The sequence below is a fragment of the Pelobates fuscus genome, chromosome 5, assembly GCF_036172605.1.
Source record: "Pelobates fuscus isolate aPelFus1 chromosome 5, aPelFus1.pri, whole genome shotgun sequence".
Lineage (NCBI taxonomy): Eukaryota > Metazoa > Chordata > Amphibia > Anura > Pelobatidae > Pelobates > Pelobates fuscus.
Genome location: NC_086321.1, coordinates 183,300,484 through 183,317,202, shown reverse-complemented (window position 1 = coordinate 183,317,202; position 16,719 = coordinate 183,300,484). Strand labels below are relative to the sequence as shown.

Genomic DNA, 16,719 nt, shown 5'->3' with positions numbered 1-16,719 from the left:
AATATTTGCAATTTGGCTGTTTTAGCTAAAAAAAATTAAATTCCTTTTCTCTAACTCACTGCTTAGTGAGTAAGCCTTATTTCCTTAAGAAGTAATAGTTTTAAATCACTATGGTTTCCTGGCTCTAGGGAATTAAGTCTTCCTGGAAGGTGTTTGTTATGCTTTGGCTTATTCTTTGAGAGCCAGGTTCTCAGAGAAACTCTATCGACTGGAAAGGAGACATACTATAAACTGCATTTGTTTGATAATTGTTGGAATCTAGGTACAGAATTTTTGTTAAACACACTGCAATCTTGGTTTAGGAATAGAATTTAAATGTACTCTTTCTAAAGCAATCCATTGTTGGCCACAGTCCAGTGTTTTTCAGAACTCTAGCAAAGCAAACAGTTATCAATGCGTCCCAGACATCTTTTACGAGCAGATTATAGCAAAGTTCGAATCTTTTTTTTTTTTTTTGTAAATATAGAAATAGATAATATTGAAATTATGTGCACCCATGTAGATAACAATGGGTTAAAGTGTACTTCTATTTTCACAAGCTGTTTTGGCTGTAAGTGGCTTCTTATCACCCAGAAAGCTCCCCACCCAGTCCAATGTTAACCCCATCACTTACTGACACTTGGTCCACTAGTTTCTACGGTAGTGTACAGCTCTTGAGTATTCTTGGACAGATGTTTGGAACTGACATTTCTGTGTATGTTAGATGTAAAGTCAGGACTCTTGTGTAGATTATCTGCTAAAGGACACTTAACTATTGGAAAGCAGTCTAACACTATCTGGGCCAGTCCTGATAATCTGCATTCAAAAGGTCACATCACATTAGATAGGAACCCAGCAATGTCTGAGCCTGTTCTGATAACCTACATTCAGAAGGTCACACCACATTAGATTGGAACCCCACCTGTCTCAGCAAATCTTGATCCACTAGAGGAGGACATATTGCATTATCAATTTAAAAACCCAGCACTCCAGAAGACTGTCCTGATAATATATAGCCCAGAGGATTCATGACATTATAAATCAGCAAAGAAACCAAGCACTGTCGGAACCTGACCCTAATGATTTACAGTCAAGAAGTCACACATTATGTTCTGTCAGATATGCAGATCATATTAGATGGTTGCAGGGACGGTGCAAGGATTTTTGCCGCCCCAGGCAAACATAAATTTGCTGCCCTCCACCCCCCCCCCCATATGCTCTGCCCACCATGTGACATCTCAATCCTGACCCAAAGGAGCCAACGCCAGTGCTGCACACAGTGTGTTTTCTGTGAAAAGGCAGTGTGTTTACATTAAAAAGCCTGCAGGGACAGGCTATAGACACCAGAACCACTACATTAAAGGACCACTATAGTGCCAGGAAAACATACATGTTTTCCTGGCACTATAGTGCCCTGAGGGTGCCCCCACCCTCAGGGTCCCACTCCCGCCGGGCTGGATAGAGAGGAAGGGGTTAAACACATACCTTTTTCCAGCGCCGGGCTCCCTCGGTGCTGGAGACTCTCCTCCACCTTTCCCCGTCATCGGCTGAATGCGCATTCTCAATGCTTTCCTATGGACGCTGGAGTCTTCTCACTGTGAAAATCACAGTGAGAAGCGCGGAAGCGCCTCTAGCGGCTGTCAATGAGACAGCCACTAGAGGCTGGATTAACCCTAAAGTAAACATAGCAGTTTCTCAGCAGAAAGGGTTAGCAGAAAGGGTTAATCCTAGTTGGACCTGGCACCCAGACCACTTCATTAAGCTGAAGTGGTCTTGGTGCCTATTGTGGTCCTTTAAGCTGCAGTGGTTCTGGTGACTGTAGTGTCCCATTAATGTGAGGTAAATAAGAGATTAGTGCCACTAATAATATACTGAATTGCCTACTTACCACCAGATGAAGACAAGAGGATGATGATGATGGGCTCAGGCTGCAGTCTGACTCCACTGATCTGGTGTTAAAACAGGCTTTCTGGAGGCAGTGCTCACAAAAATGAACAAACCATTTTTTTGGGGCCCCTTACACAGATCACGGTCTGGGCCCCCAGTGCCTGACCGTGAGTATGCCTAAAAGGCCCACCCATGAGCCTTATGCCTACAAGGCCCACCCATGAGTTCGCTCACAGGGAGTGGAGTGTGTGTGTGTAGGGGATGTTTAATGTGTGTGTGTGTTTGTGTTCTTATGGAATGTAGTGTATAAGGATGCCAGTTTGTGTAAGGGATGTAGTGCCTGTGTAAGGAATGCATTGTGTGAATCTGTGTATGTAATGTAATGCAGTGTGTGCTTCTGTAAGAGGTGCATTGAGTGTGTGTAAGAGATGCATTAAGAGAAGCAGTGTGTGTGTGTGTGTGTGTGTGTAAAGGATGCATTGTGTGCTTCTGTGTATGTGTGCAAGGGATGCATTGTGTGTGTGTGTGTGTATTTGTGAGGAATGCACACTGTGTGTGTGTGTGTAATGGATGCATTGTGTGTGTGTAAGGAAAGCATTTATGTGTTTCTGTGTGAGTGTTGGATGTATTGTATGTTTGTGTGTGAGTAGGGATGCATTGTATGCTTCTGTGCGTGTGTAGGGATGCAGTGTGTGTGTGTGTGTGTGTGTGTGTGTGTGTAGTGTGAATGAGAGTGTTTGTTTAGGGGCTGATAGGGGAGCAGCACTTTATTTTTATTATATTTATTTTTGTTAATACACCCCCCTTGTGTATCTCTTATTCCCCCTCCCTCTTTATATGTCTCCTACATCCTCCCAACCTCTTTGCGTGTGTTACACCCTCAAGCCTTTTTGTGTCTTACTCTTCCCAGCTCCTTGGTGTGCCTCACAAGCGACTATGTGTCTCTCTCCTGAGCACCCTCTGTGTGTCTCTGTCTCCCCTACCAGCTCTTCTGTGCTTCTCTTTCACCCCTTTCCCCCTCCCATCTGTCCTTTAGTGGCCTCCCCCCTCCCCCGTGTCCCTTAGTGCCATCTCCCCTCCCTTCCCTGTTGTGCCTCCTACCTCTTTGTAGCGTGGCCGGGCGGTGCGGACCGCGGTACAGGAGCTTCTGTTTCCTGTACCTGGTCGCACTAACAGGAAGTGCTCACTGAGAGCACTAACATTCAGTCCGGCCAGATACCGGATGTCCGCACCGCCCGGCCATGCTACAATGAGTGACTGGCAGGAGGGAGCACTATGCGTCTCCCTCCTGCCGGGTCACTCGAAACTTGCGCCCCCCGCAAGTCGCCGATAGGACGCGCCGGCCCTGGATGGTTGAATACAAACCCAGCATGTTCTCAGCACGTCCTAATAAGCTGGAGCCGTGAGGACATATTCCATTAGCTAGAAACTCAGAAGTGCCTCAGCATGTCCTTATAAGCTATATTCAGAAAGTTTGACTGGAACGTGTCTTGAAGAATAAGCAATCCAGATAAGAATAAATTTAATTTTATCACCACATCACTCCAGAAGGTCTGCACTCACATCCATGTAATATCCATAAATAGTTAATTACCTACAAAAGTAAAACATGACATCAACATAGCAGGCAAATCTCTTAAATTATTATTTATAACGCGCCAACAAATTCTGTAGCGCTGTACAATGGGTGGACTAACAGACATGTATTTGTAACCAGGTGAGTTGGACACACAGGAACAGAGGAATTGAGGGCCCTGCAAATAACAGGGTATCCAAAATACAGAGCAAGTAGTAAACATACCACAAAAAAATAATCACCAGTTAAAAAATACAACCCTGTGCCTGCAGGAAGAGAGGGGGGGGGAGGGGGAAAGAATATAATCAAGATAGGTGAAACACCCAAGAGGGCCCTATACGCGTTTCACGTCTATCGACCGCGTATTCACGCTTTATCAACATGAATCAAATCAGAATAAATGTAATTGGCTGAAGTAGAAACTTCCGTTTGCTTTCCTGATCTAAGTTAAGCTCATTTACTAAGAGCAATTAGTTGACCCCTTCAGACAATGAACTAAGCGCAGCATTACAGAGCTTGACTATGGTGAGATAATGGAAGTTCCTGCCTAAAAACTTCCAACTCTCTTGGAGCAGCAACTGACAGACACCAGGTCAGAAGTCAAACAGTTTGAAAATGGTTTGACTTCTTGCAATGTTGGGGCAGCAGGGCCCTCCTGGCACCATAAACATTAATGTAGTGGTTATGGTGCTTGTAATGTTCCTTCAAGAGATGATTTTATCCTCCTGATAAGTAATGTGGGAGCCTTTTTATTATTTATTTTAAGTGGAGAATTATTCCAATTTGATCTCTATCCAGGATTACCTCAAATAAGGGAAGCTGATGCTCAGTACAACCCAGTCAGCTCTGATATATGTAATTGTTGTATTTTTCTTTTTACTTTGGTGGACGGCTTTCTGGAGCTGGCCTTTTGCCACATACGTAATCCTTGCACTACCAATGCATTCCATCTATTTGCCCACAGGTTGAAACAGCTTCCAGTAGTCAAATTGTACAGATCTTAATAGATTTGTCTACAAAAAGCAGATCAAATTATTTGGAGATTTGCCTGGGTTTTGCAGTATAAATATTGTTTGGTAAATGCCATATTTTATATAAGAGTTACATGTTAGAAATGCAAATTATTGAATTATAACAGTTATTCACTAAGCTCTGCATTTTAGCTGATTAAATCAGAGTTGCGAAATTGAGGCTAAAATAGCCAAATTGTGCCTGTATTTGAGACAGGGATTTTTTCTAAATTAGGTATGTTAGCCTCAGTTATGCCTTTTACATTGAACTCTCTGAGATTTGGATTTTAGAGAATAATCCTATGTATCTACAAACAAATCCTAGATTGCATGAACATGTCCTGATAAACAAATCAACAGAACACTTTATGTTATATAGGAATACAGCATTGGCTGTACCGATTTGCATCCAGGAGGACACCTTAAACTTTTAGAGGGAGATTAGTCACCAAAATCACTTCATCTCAACAAAGAGGTATGGGTGCAATAGTCCTGTCCTTTTAACCCTGCAGTGTTTAGAAACTGCAACTTTTACATTTAATGGTTAAATATACCTCTAGTGCTGTTTATACTGACCGCTATTGCTGGCAGGTGGGGGCCCTTAGTAATAAAGGGGGAGAACCTATTGCTGACGGTTGGGGGCCCTTAATAATAAAGCAGGGGCCTATTGTTATCCCAGTTCCCATCCATAGCCCGAACGAATGGGCCGCGGTTGCCATGGGCTGAGGCTGGCAGGGGAGATCACGGGCTATCCCCTGGTCTATGCAGGGCCGGCACTATCCGAGCGCCGGCCCTGCTGCTTTCCATGGCGGGCCAGTGGGGAGATCAAAGAGAGAGGGAGGGAGACAGGAGAGAAACACGGAGGAGCTCTAACTTTCAGCTCCGCCAGGTTCCTCTCGCGAGATTTGGAAACCGAGGCATTATTTTCAATGGATTTTCATTTGTAAACCGAAAATTATGTTAACTGAGGCGTTTGTAAACCGGGGTCCCAGTGTGTGTGTGTATATATACGATCTGTTTTATGGAACCGAATAAAAGCTACGTTTTAAAGGAATATCCGTGAGTGCAGCCACATCTTTTTGTGTGTGTGTGTGTATATATATATATATATATATATATATATATATATATATATATATATATACACATACTTTTAATTATGCATTTTTTCACTGGTGGTACATGGAAAACCCTTGTAAAAGCTGTATATCTCTTGTCTGCAGCTCAATGAGAAGTCCTTCTAAGGCTGGTGCTCTGGGCAATTACTGCCTCTTGAGTTTAGCTCCAATGAGCTAAACTACCAAGAAGTAACAAGGTCTGTTTTCTGATGGACTGCCAGGGGGTGTAACAATGTTCATTTTAAAAGTGGCAATGTCTATTGTAATCTGCACATTTAAATAATAAAAAAAGGACATACTTCACACATGCTAAAATGCTTTAGGTGTGTATAGGGTTTATTTGTATACCTTACACAACTTAAAGTATGAATAAAATATAAAAAATTAGGGATAAAAATACCACCACAATTTTTTTTTTTTTACAGTTTTGCTCATAGTAATTTTTCCACTTTGCAACTAAAGAAAAATAAATCAAAATAGATTCAGTTACAGCCCTAAATGTTAAATGATTCATACAGAATGTCTAGGATGTCAATTAATCTTTGGTAGCTAACAATGTTGAATATATCAGAAAAATGAGATACAGTTGTATAAATAAAATATTTTAAATACAGCACACTGTATTATGGTGTACTAATAGATTCCTGTAAAGATTGCACTTACAGACATCAAAGAAAGACATGCACCTTCCCTATCATTAGTTAGGGATCCAAACCTCCTGTATTTTCTCCTTTCCCCGAACAGGAACCAGGATCCAGGCAGGTGGTGTAAGTAGATTTATTACCCAAGGATCAGACAATAAACAAACAAATAAAATATATGAATGGACTTGGATCCTATGCGTTAAGTTCAGTGTGGGAACTTCCTTAGGGACCACAAAATTAAAACTGTTTAACCCCTTAAGGACCAAACTTCTGGAATAAAAGAGAAACATGAGATGTCACATATGTCATGTGTCCTTAAGGGGTTAAAAGTGATCAATATGTCAACAGAATATATCAGCCTACCCACCCCTTACTCTCCTTCCCTTAAAAAGGGCTAGTTCCAATTTTCCACAGGTGGTCCAGGGGGTGTTTAACTGCTAAATGGCTGAGAACTGAGAGTGAGACTGTAATGCATGAGATGTACACCAAAACCACTTAATTAAGATAAAGCTGTTTTGTTGCTTAACCCCTTAAGGACACATGACATGTGTGACATGTCATGATTCCCTTTTATTCCAGAAGTTTGGTCCGTAAGGGGTTAAGCATTCATTTATTATCCCTTTAACTTAGGTGGAAAATTAGTCTGAGCCTGTCTTGTTAGTCTATAGTTAGGTCACATTGCATTAGATATGAACCTATGAGCTTCTCATGATCAGAAAGTCGCAGTACATTAGATAGCACTGCATAGCTAGTAGTCCTAATAATCTGCAAATAAGAGGTCACAGTACATTACCTATCAACCAAACATTGTATAAGGAAACCTCTCTCTCGCTCTCTCTGATAATGTAATGCAAAGGTCATACTGCATTACACATATAGCCTAGTCTGAGCCTGTCCTCCCTTACATTGTGTGCATTAGCTGACCCCAGGGTTGGTGTCTCACTGTCGTTTGCTGCCTTGGCAATTCTAATTTGTGACTCAGGCCAAAAGCATTTTATGGTATAATAATAGTTTTATGGCATAATAACAGACGCTCAGTGTCTCTTGAGCGGCCCTGTCTCCCGAAATTAGCATTTGGCACCTGTAGAACTGAGCATTGAGAGGTAATTACAGGGAATGAACAAACACCATCCACAAGTACAGAGAATAGTGCGCTACATCACTGCGTGCACTAGATGGCGCTTTTTGTAGCTGCACCTTTAAGTCCATGCACCACCCACTTTGATGGGAAAAAGACACGTGACGGGGAAGCAGTGTCCCAGGAGAGGAAGGGAGATATCGCACAGGAGGGGACAACAAAGCACAAAAGTGACCAAAATAGGACAGAGAGCAGCTGAGAGGGAATAGTTGAGGGAGAGGGTGTGGGAAGAGATTTTAAGTGAATAAGCTAGGTGCTAAAAAAGCTTTTAGGAGTGGGTAAGTCAGAAAAGGGGTGGAAGAGGAGAAAAGTGGATGCAGTTTAGAGAGGAGTTGCTGGTTAGCTGGTTAAATCATTACAGATTGGGAGGGAGGTGGAGTGGGTAAAAGGTAAACTTAGTTTTGGATGTTTGAGTATAGTGAGGGAGTTCAGGCAGGGGACTGTAACAAGGTGGGGGTGAATGTGTGGGCTTTGTGAGTGAGAAGTAAAGTAGACAGTGGGTGAGTGGCATAGAAGGTAGGGTTAACCATGCCACATTTCACTGTAACTAAAGTGCCAGACTCTGAGTATGCCACCGAGGGGGCCAGCTCCAGTCCTACAGGATGGTCTGAATCAGAAGATACATGGGGCACCGGTGAGTTCTTATGAAATCTCAGATTGGCTCTGTCTGTTTAATCTGCTTCACTTTACTGTCTTGTCCTAATCAGTACAGGGTGTAGCAGAAAAGAACATGAGTATAATTGAAAACTTCTTTCTTGTAATTGATTTCATGGCTGTCTTTTGGAGATGAGGCCTCTCAGGGCACCACCCTTAGGAGTGAAGAGGCGGTGCACTAGAACTTTATAGCTGCTAGACTATGACTAATAATAGTGATCTATATGTGATTTACAGTGTTGCAAAATTTGTTCATTTAAAGTAAAAGCTTTGCTGTGTTTGTGCAGGCTGGCCAAGTATTCCGGGAAAGGTAGTAGTTCAGTGATGCAACTTGGCTATCACTGCAGTACAAGTCTGTGTGATATGTAGGAACCCAAAAGATGAAAGCTGATTTTCTTAGGAGACAGGGAAAAAAACCTTTTTTCCCCAGAGACTTCTAAATAAAGCTTTCAAGAAATCTACACTCTTACAGTTAATGTCTGTGGAGCCATGGTTCACTGTGCTTTGTGGTTTGGCAAGCCCTGCTTTAATAATAAACTTGCTTTTCAGTAGAATAGTTCTATTGATTTTTCAGCAAGTGTCCCAGTGACAACTGGTTAGCCTAATACTGGGCCTGCCTTGTTTATCTATGAACTACATACTGCAGTTCAGTAAACTAGCCAGACAGTCACAACATCCAATTAACTAGTGTTTAACAAGTTTAGACTCATTGAAACAGAACTATCCTACTTGCAAGAGCTATGCAATGTAGGTCTGAGATTTGTTATAGCTCATGTCAAACTATAGGACAACTGCTACATAAATAGATTAACCACAGATAAGGACCAATTTGCCACTTTAGTCTAGATGTCTTGACATCTCATACTTGATTTTTCTACAGAATATGCTTGTCCACATTATTGCAATCAGATGATCTAATTGTAGCCTTTACTACTTTTTCTAGGAAGGTATTCCAGGTATCTGCTACCTTTTTTGTTTTATTTTTTTCATTACTCCTCAGATTCTCAATCTCCAACTTGAAATCACACTCTTAAAATGCTTTCCAGTTTCAGCTTTATGAAGTACCTAATTTATTTAAAGGACTTTGCCGTGTCAACTTTGCTCATACATCATATACATATTTAAGGAATCTAGTTTTGTTAGTAAGACCTTTTAGCATTTGTTTTATTGAAAAATTAGTTGATTTTGTTTTTTAGCTGTTGATGAATAAGTTAAGTTTATCCCCCCTAATACAATTTATTATACTATTTGAGCTATTACATCAAGTCCTTTTTCTTGTCAAATCAATTTGCCATTGCTTTAGTACAATTTCTTGTGCCATAAATCCAAACTTTTACACTGTAAGCAATGGTTCCCAAGGTTAATTTATTGCTTTTCTTTTTCTTAAATCTCTATGACTATTATATATTACCAAATACTTGTAGAACAGAATATAAACTTTAATAATTGTACATAATCACTCACCATGAGATAAATGGTAGTAATGTTAATGGTACCCAATACCCTTGAAGAGTGTGAAAAGGAAGCAAATAGTTACCTCTGTGAACTGGAGTCTCCTTGCCTCTTGTCTGCTCAGATTGTTTGATTTGTCTATATATGCATTGTTTAAGACTGCAGAATATGTTGCCACTTTAATAATGTTAATAATAGATATTTTTAGCTGTAGATCAAAGCCTATAAATGGGTAAATAATATAACTGTGAGAACATTATGTTAATTTTCTTTCATGTTTTTGCTCTACAGATCGGAGCCAGACATCAGTAACGGAAGAGAACAGCAAACTGCTAGGTAAAGCACGGTGTTGGATCAGGGCTCTAATACACTATGTGAAGTGTGTGACAGACTACTAATGTAAACCTGTCTCTTTTAGACATTGACCGCAGGAAGAATTCATCTTTGTACCAGAACCACAATGAAAAGGATGAAGAATCTTATGACCGTAATCTTGCTCTGTTTGAGGTGAAGGGTGGAACACGTGTTTATCATTTTAAACTCATTGAATTTTTCATGTATTTTTAAAAAAATGTTTACTGCTCTCTCAACCTTCTAACTTTTTTTTATTTTATTTTTTCTAATCTTCCTTTTTCTTTTGTGAGACTGGTTTTCCTTTCCTTATACCTCTATTTTGTCTGCAGGAAGAAATGGACACTCGTCCCAAGGTGTCTTCTTTGTTGAATCGTTTGGCCAATTACACCAACCTCCCGCAGGGTGCTAAAGAGCATGAGGAGGAGAGTGAGGGCAAAAAGAAGCATTCTAAAGTGAGTTGCTAAATAATTTCAATATAATGTAGAATGTAATAAGGTTTTTGGGTTTGTTTTTTATTAATAATTCTGGGTTAGTTTTCTGTAGTCGCAAAATTAATGTTAAAGAATAACTAAAGGCACCCTGACCACTTCATTTGAATCAAGCAGTTTTCGGTCAGGTGCACTTTAGTTTTAACCTTTCAATGTAAAACATTACAGTTTTGTAATAACTGCAATCTTTCCATTGTAGGGTTAAACACACCTCTAGTGACTGTATTCATGACACTACAGAGTTAGGAATACATGTTTAAGAAAACACAACCTTCTTTTTATTGTTTACTTTTTGCCTTTCCTCCACACTTTGCCCAAATGTATTTGTTGTTTTTCATCATCACAATGAGTTTTCCTTTTTTGCGGTACTCCTTTAGATAATTTTAAAAGCTTTCCTTTTTCTTATCACTATCTCTTCTAGTCCACTCGAATGGGCACTATTATGGGAGTGTACCTTCCTTGCCTGCAAAACATTTTTGGCGTGATCTTGTTTCTCCGTCTTCCCTGGGTCGTGGGGACTGCTGGAGTTCTGCATTCCTTTTGCATTGTGTTTTCTTGCTGCTGCTGTGTGAGTATTAGAGTATTATTTTGGGTGTCTACCTTGGTAGAGTTAATGGCACTCAGATACACTCTCTAATACTAATCTTTGTGGTTATTTCAGACAATGCTTACAGCCATTTCTATGAGTGCAATTGCAACAAATGGAGTAGTACCAGGTGAGAATGAACTAGTCTGTCCTGTGCTACCTAGGTAGTTACAGGTAATCTGCATTGTTTGTATTTTACAGTGTGTCCTAAGGAACTGCTATACATGTACTAAAAACACTAGAATTTTATGAAATTTTGTACTAAACTTAATACATGTGCCCAACGGTTAGAATTTTAGAGTTTGCTCATTGAACTTTAAATTATAACAAAAAATGTAAATGGCAAAACATGTAAATTTCTTGACTAAATGTAGTAATTTGGATTTCATTTTCGCTATGGTTCTGAGTTCAGTCAAGTACCCTGCTGGAGTGGAACTTGCACAAAAAATGATTCCAAAATCTGTAGCAGTATGGTTTGTTTAGAATTCAAAATTAATTTTAACATTTTAGGCCAAAATAGCTCCACTGAATTGGTGAATTATGCTAGCTTTGCTATTTTGAATTCAATTTAAATTCCATACAATTCACGTATAAATGAATAACCTGTACAAATAAACCCATATAAGTTGTCTAATTTTTAAACTGAACTGGTTCTCTGGATGATCATGCAAAAGTAAGATAGTACGATTACACCAGTTAGCAGACCCAATAGACAGGGATGTCTTATTACCAGTAAGATTAGAGTGAAACGCACAGTGATATGAACTTAATGATCTGTTGTACATTATTTTTTACAAACTCCCCCCCCCCCCCTTTTTTTTTTTTTTTTTTTTTTTTTAAATAGCGGGTGGTTCATATTTTATGATATCACGGGCTCTTGGCCCAGAATTTGGAGGAGCTGTTGGTCTATGTTTTTATCTGGGAACAACGTTTGCTACTGCGATGTACATCCTTGGGGCCATTGAAATATTCCTGGTAAGAGATTGTTAAAAAAAAATTATATTTTATTAAGAGAGAAATGTGTGAACATTCAAAAAAATCCCAGGTAGATGTGATCTAAAGCACTGCTTGTACATCCATATACACAGACAATTATGAAAAATATATTATAGTGAACCTGTCATGCCAATCATCACAACTGACACTGATTACTTGAATGGTGTCAATGCTTTCCATACATCTGTATGAGAATTGTCAGCTGAAGGTTTAACACTAACAGGGAGGAAGAAAAGTGCTTGGGGAGGGTTCTCTTGTTCTCCATGTTACATAATCATTAGCATTAGACCTTCAGTACTGGCATATAGATCTAAAGTAGTGGATTGATTTGCAGTGGAGAAATAGCCCAACTGGTTAAAGGACCACTCTAGGCACCCAATCTTAATGAGGTGGTCTGGGTGCCAGGTCCTTCTAGGGTTAACCCATTTTTTCATAAACATAGCAGTTTCAGAGAAACTGCTATGTTTATGAATGGGTTAAGCCTTCCCCCTATGTCCTCTAGTGGCTGTCTCATTGACAGCCGCTAGAGGCGCTTGCGTGCTTCTCACTGTGATTTTCACAGTGAGAGCACGCCAGCGTCCATAGGAAAGCATTATGAATGCTTTCCTATGTGACCGGCTGAATGTGCGCGCAGCTCTTGCCGCGCGTGCGCATTCAGCCGACGGGGAGGAGAAGAGGAGGATCGGAGGAGGAGAGCAGGAGGAGATCTCTCCGCCCAGCGCTGGAAAAAGGTAAGATTTAACCCCTTTCCAGAGCCGGGCGGGAGGGGGTCCCTGAGGGTGGGGGCAACCTCAGGGCACTCTAGTGCCAGGAAAACGAGTATGCTTTCCTGGCACTAGAGTGGTCCTTTAAAGATCTTCAAATGAAAATTTCTACATGTGCTTGCACAATGTTTAGGTAGACTTTAATGCTCTTTAGAATGAATCTAACATGTTTACCATGGCAGGTACACGTGAAAGGTTTACTCAAACCAAAAAACAGTGTTTAAAAAAAAAAACAAAAAACCCGGTTTGGTTAGAGTAACCATTGCAGTGCTGGTTCCCCCTGGTTAAAGTTAAAGGGACACTCCGCTGCCCAAATAAATCGCATGATCTACCCCCAATAAAAACATTGCATGCGTTTAATTATAAAACTCAGATATTAGACTAAACTGAAGAATAATCTAGCCTGCTAATATCCAAATCTTTGTATGAAGTAAATATACAATTAATATTATCCGTGCAGTGTGCCTAATCAGTAAACACAAAGCTGTCTCAAGTCAAAGCAATGAAGTAACAATGTATGTATAGTATGTCAGTGTAGCAAATCTGGACAAGAAAAAACTCAAGAGCAGAGAATGCTTTCTGGGTTTCAGTTAAAGACCCTGCCACAACAGGGGTTAAATGAAGACTTATCTTACTCTTCCTTTATCTCACAAGATAACATCTCTAAGTGATCCTGCAATTTTGGTTTTCCATTAATATATGTATTTAGGCAGTACTCTTTGATCTCTGCTTTAAGTAAAATAAGCTTTCTCGTTTTTACATTAGCATTGTAAATATGTATGTATCTATATACTTTATTATGTGTAGTGTGAGATTACCTGTGACCAATATGGTTTGAATTATTAGACACTTTAAGAATAGACTAACCTGTAATGTCTAGCTCAGCAAATTTCGACCACGCTCTCTAAATAGCAATTTTAAAACATAATGTAGGATTTATTTTATTTTATTTTTTTTTTTTTTTTTAACTATTTTATTATTTATCTATACTTGTCTAATTTTTCTCTCCGGCACCACCATCCAGTACATGTTGTTTAATTCTTATCTTTCCCTATGTGTTATCGTAAAATCTATCAGTGAACAGATCATAATAACCTGGTCAGGACACTAGCTTTTCACATGCTCCAGGTGTCTATACTTGGATTCCTAATTGTTTTTTTTGTTTTTTGTTTTTTTTTTAAATTCTTTATTTTTGAAGCGCATAGTCCGTTACATTGTGTGGTTATGGCATTTAACGGGTTACATGAGTTATTGCAAAGACATAATGGTACAGATGGTATGTTGTGCTTTTTTTTTTTTTATGCAAAGGAAACAAACAAGCTTATCAGAGAAGTTGTCATGTCATCTAAACAGGAGTTATGCAAGATATGGTAGCATTGACATAAGTTAGCATGTTAGATTAGCTCAATAGTTTTAAACTTAGATAATTATAGTTACTCGCTAGCGTACATTAGCGTGACGCAGTTTAACCACCTAGGGACATTGGAGCACTGGGCTTGCCAGGTTGGATATATATGCAGGCTCAAGAGGGTAAAGTGCGGTCAATGGGGAGCTGCAGAATTAGATTGACTGTATTAAACACAAAATGGAATTAGGGCTGAAATTATGCAATAAAGAATATACAGTAGTCTGATGTAAACTTGGGCATATGTGGTAAGCAGCCGCTTGGTCTTTCCTGTAGCTGTGCTGGATCAGCCGGTTCAGCCGGTGTCGTAGCTGGGATCGGGTCTCGTGAAGCTCACACTGAGTGCTTGAGTGCTTGATTTCCTGACTGCTAGGAATATGTCCGATCCTGCGTGTCTGCTGGCACCATCCCCAGGCAGAGAGCTGAACCTGCGCCTCGTGTTTGTTGTCTCCATAGATATTGGCAGGGTCAGAGTTCTGATAATGTCCCCACAGACCCGCCGGCGCTTGTGGGAGGTGATGGTGGGGTGAGAGTGCTCTCGGTAGTGAGCCAGATTGACTCTGTGTGCGTGGAGAGTGTGCACCCTTGAGAGATATCCGGTGGTCGGGGTGGATGAGGTGAGTACTCCGTTTGTCTTTGGGCTGCTGCCAGCGTGCGGTGTTCAGATCGGCACCGGTTTCCCGGAGGTAGATAGCTGTTGCTCCGGTGCAACAACCTCTGCTCTCCAGCATGCTGTAGACGCGGCGGCCATTTTGGTTTTTCCATGCGGGCCCAGGCCGGTCTCTCCACTGCTTAGTTGTTGTGGGTGAGCACTGCATCCCTGGTGGGGGCCGAGATAACCCCCATCGGCCCAAGGGGGGAGAACGGGGCCTTCAATAGGAGTGAGAGCGGTCCTACCGGACTAAGCACAGGAGATTGGCCATTTCTCCCGCCAGAGCCTCACAGCAGGCCGCAATCCCAGTAGCCCATCGGTCGGTGCCGTCGGCAGGACGGGAGCTGACATGTGCCCTGAAGGTTGCTGCTCGGGTTCCCCTTTGCCTTCTGGCTTCCCCTGGAGAGTTTTCAGACGAGTAAGGGTAGTTTTGGGCTGATTATTGGGGATTCATTGGGGAGCTGAAGTGCTCCACGTCCAGCCATCTTGGCGGCCAGGCCCCGCCGGATTCCTACTTGTTTTTAATATGGTGTACTCTGTGGTTTCGGCGTGAATTCAGTCAAAATCACATAACACAGAGAGTGAAGACTCCAATCACTGTTAGTCAGAAGAGGAGGAAACGTGATATAAGCACTTTGAGATTATTCAGAGATCGATCTGAAGTTGGACACATCCGAAGGCCGTTTCATGTTTGGACAGTTACGCCCCACTGTGGCAAATATTTGTCCCTCAGTACGTCCTCTCACTAGAAGTTCTCAAGTTGATTGTCTAATTACACATGCTTTGTATACTCCAGAAGTCAGCATTGATTGTAGCAGGATTAGTACAAGGAAGGGAAAATAAACTACTTGTTAAAAAAAAACAACTAAAACCGTTTAACGTGACAGTTGCCCTTTAAATCCTTGTAGTCCGTTACACATTCTTGTCTTTTTTTTTTTTCTGAATACTTGTTTATAGCAATTATCTTTTTCATTGTGCAATACACATACTAGTTTTATTTTATTGCTTGGTTTCAAACAATAGACTAGCTCTGTGATAAACCCCTAAAGGTGTTTTACCATAAATAGACAACTTGCTGGTAGTGATTTTGCTTTATCACATAAACAGACTTGTGCTATAAATTGGCAGGCAGGTAGAAAATTTTGAGTTTTCTATAAACAGAAGGCACCATTAGTAATACTTTCTTTCTAATAAGATTTGTCTTGGCGTATGATACTGCTTATGATTTTGTGATTACAATATTCTAACACTGACCTTCACATGTCTTTTGCCTAGGTTTATATTGCACCCGATGCAGTAATATTCCAAGGTCAGGGAGCAGCAGAGGAATCTGCAGCTATGTTAAACAACATGCGAGTATATGGGTCTGGATTCCTTCTCATCATGTCATTCATCGTATTTGTTGGTGTACGCTACGTGAACAAGCTGGCTTCTCTATTCCTGACCTGTGTCATACTGTCTATTTTAGCCATCTACACAGGGGCTCTAAAATCTGCCTTCGCTCCACCTGAATTTCCGTGAGTTGGTACACATTCTAGCCAGTGGGCTGGCCATGGTAGAGGATAACGTGTTTACTGTAATCATTATGTATGTTGTGTTATGGGTTAGATTTGTGTGCTGCAAATAATAGATTTTTTGTTTTAGTATGCACCTACTTATGTTGACAAGTGTCTAGTCAAGTCTCATAACATGACAAGTGAAAATTGTATCTTGACAATTTTTAATCTGTATCAATGATTTTGTTAAAATGTACTTTCTTAGTAAATGGAAAAGGAAAAAAAAATTGCATGTCAATTTTAGAACTAAACTTCTCAGTATACATTACTTTGTAGCTTGAAATATCCTTTGTATCTAGAAGCCAAGGCCAAAAGTTAGGAGGCAGGTACAATTCAAATTTAACATTCCGCTCACACATTGAATTATTTCACACACCTTAGCAACTCTCTCGCACACATGCCTAATTAACGACATTCACGACCTGATGATCTCGTTTACTGACATGCACATACAAAAATA

General features: G+C 40.5%; 1 protein-coding gene across 2 annotated transcripts in view; it reads left to right on the top strand.

Annotated features, from left to right (window-relative positions):
• SLC12A6 (solute carrier family 12 member 6) overlaps window positions 1-16,719 on the top strand; it is a 49,663-nt gene that overhangs the window by 3,108 nt on the left and 29,836 nt on the right. Inside the window, exons 1-8 of one of the 2 annotated variants that reach the window (XM_063454811.1) lie at window positions 7,475-7,986; window positions 9,750-9,794; window positions 9,877-9,965; window positions 10,142-10,264; window positions 10,722-10,868; window positions 10,962-11,016; window positions 11,731-11,861; window positions 15,979-16,220. In XM_063454811.1, coding sequence (XP_063310881.1) covers window positions 7,881-7,986; window positions 9,750-9,794; window positions 9,877-9,965; window positions 10,142-10,264; window positions 10,722-10,868; window positions 10,962-11,016; window positions 11,731-11,861; window positions 15,979-16,220 — 938 coding nt within the window. In that variant the 5' untranslated portion in view covers window positions 7,475-7,880. Of the gene's footprint in view, window positions 1-7,474; window positions 7,987-9,749; window positions 9,795-9,876; window positions 9,966-10,141; window positions 10,265-10,721; window positions 10,869-10,961; window positions 11,017-11,730; window positions 11,862-15,978; window positions 16,221-16,719 lie in introns of those variants that run through there. The other variant, XM_063454810.1, reaches the window with a different exon arrangement.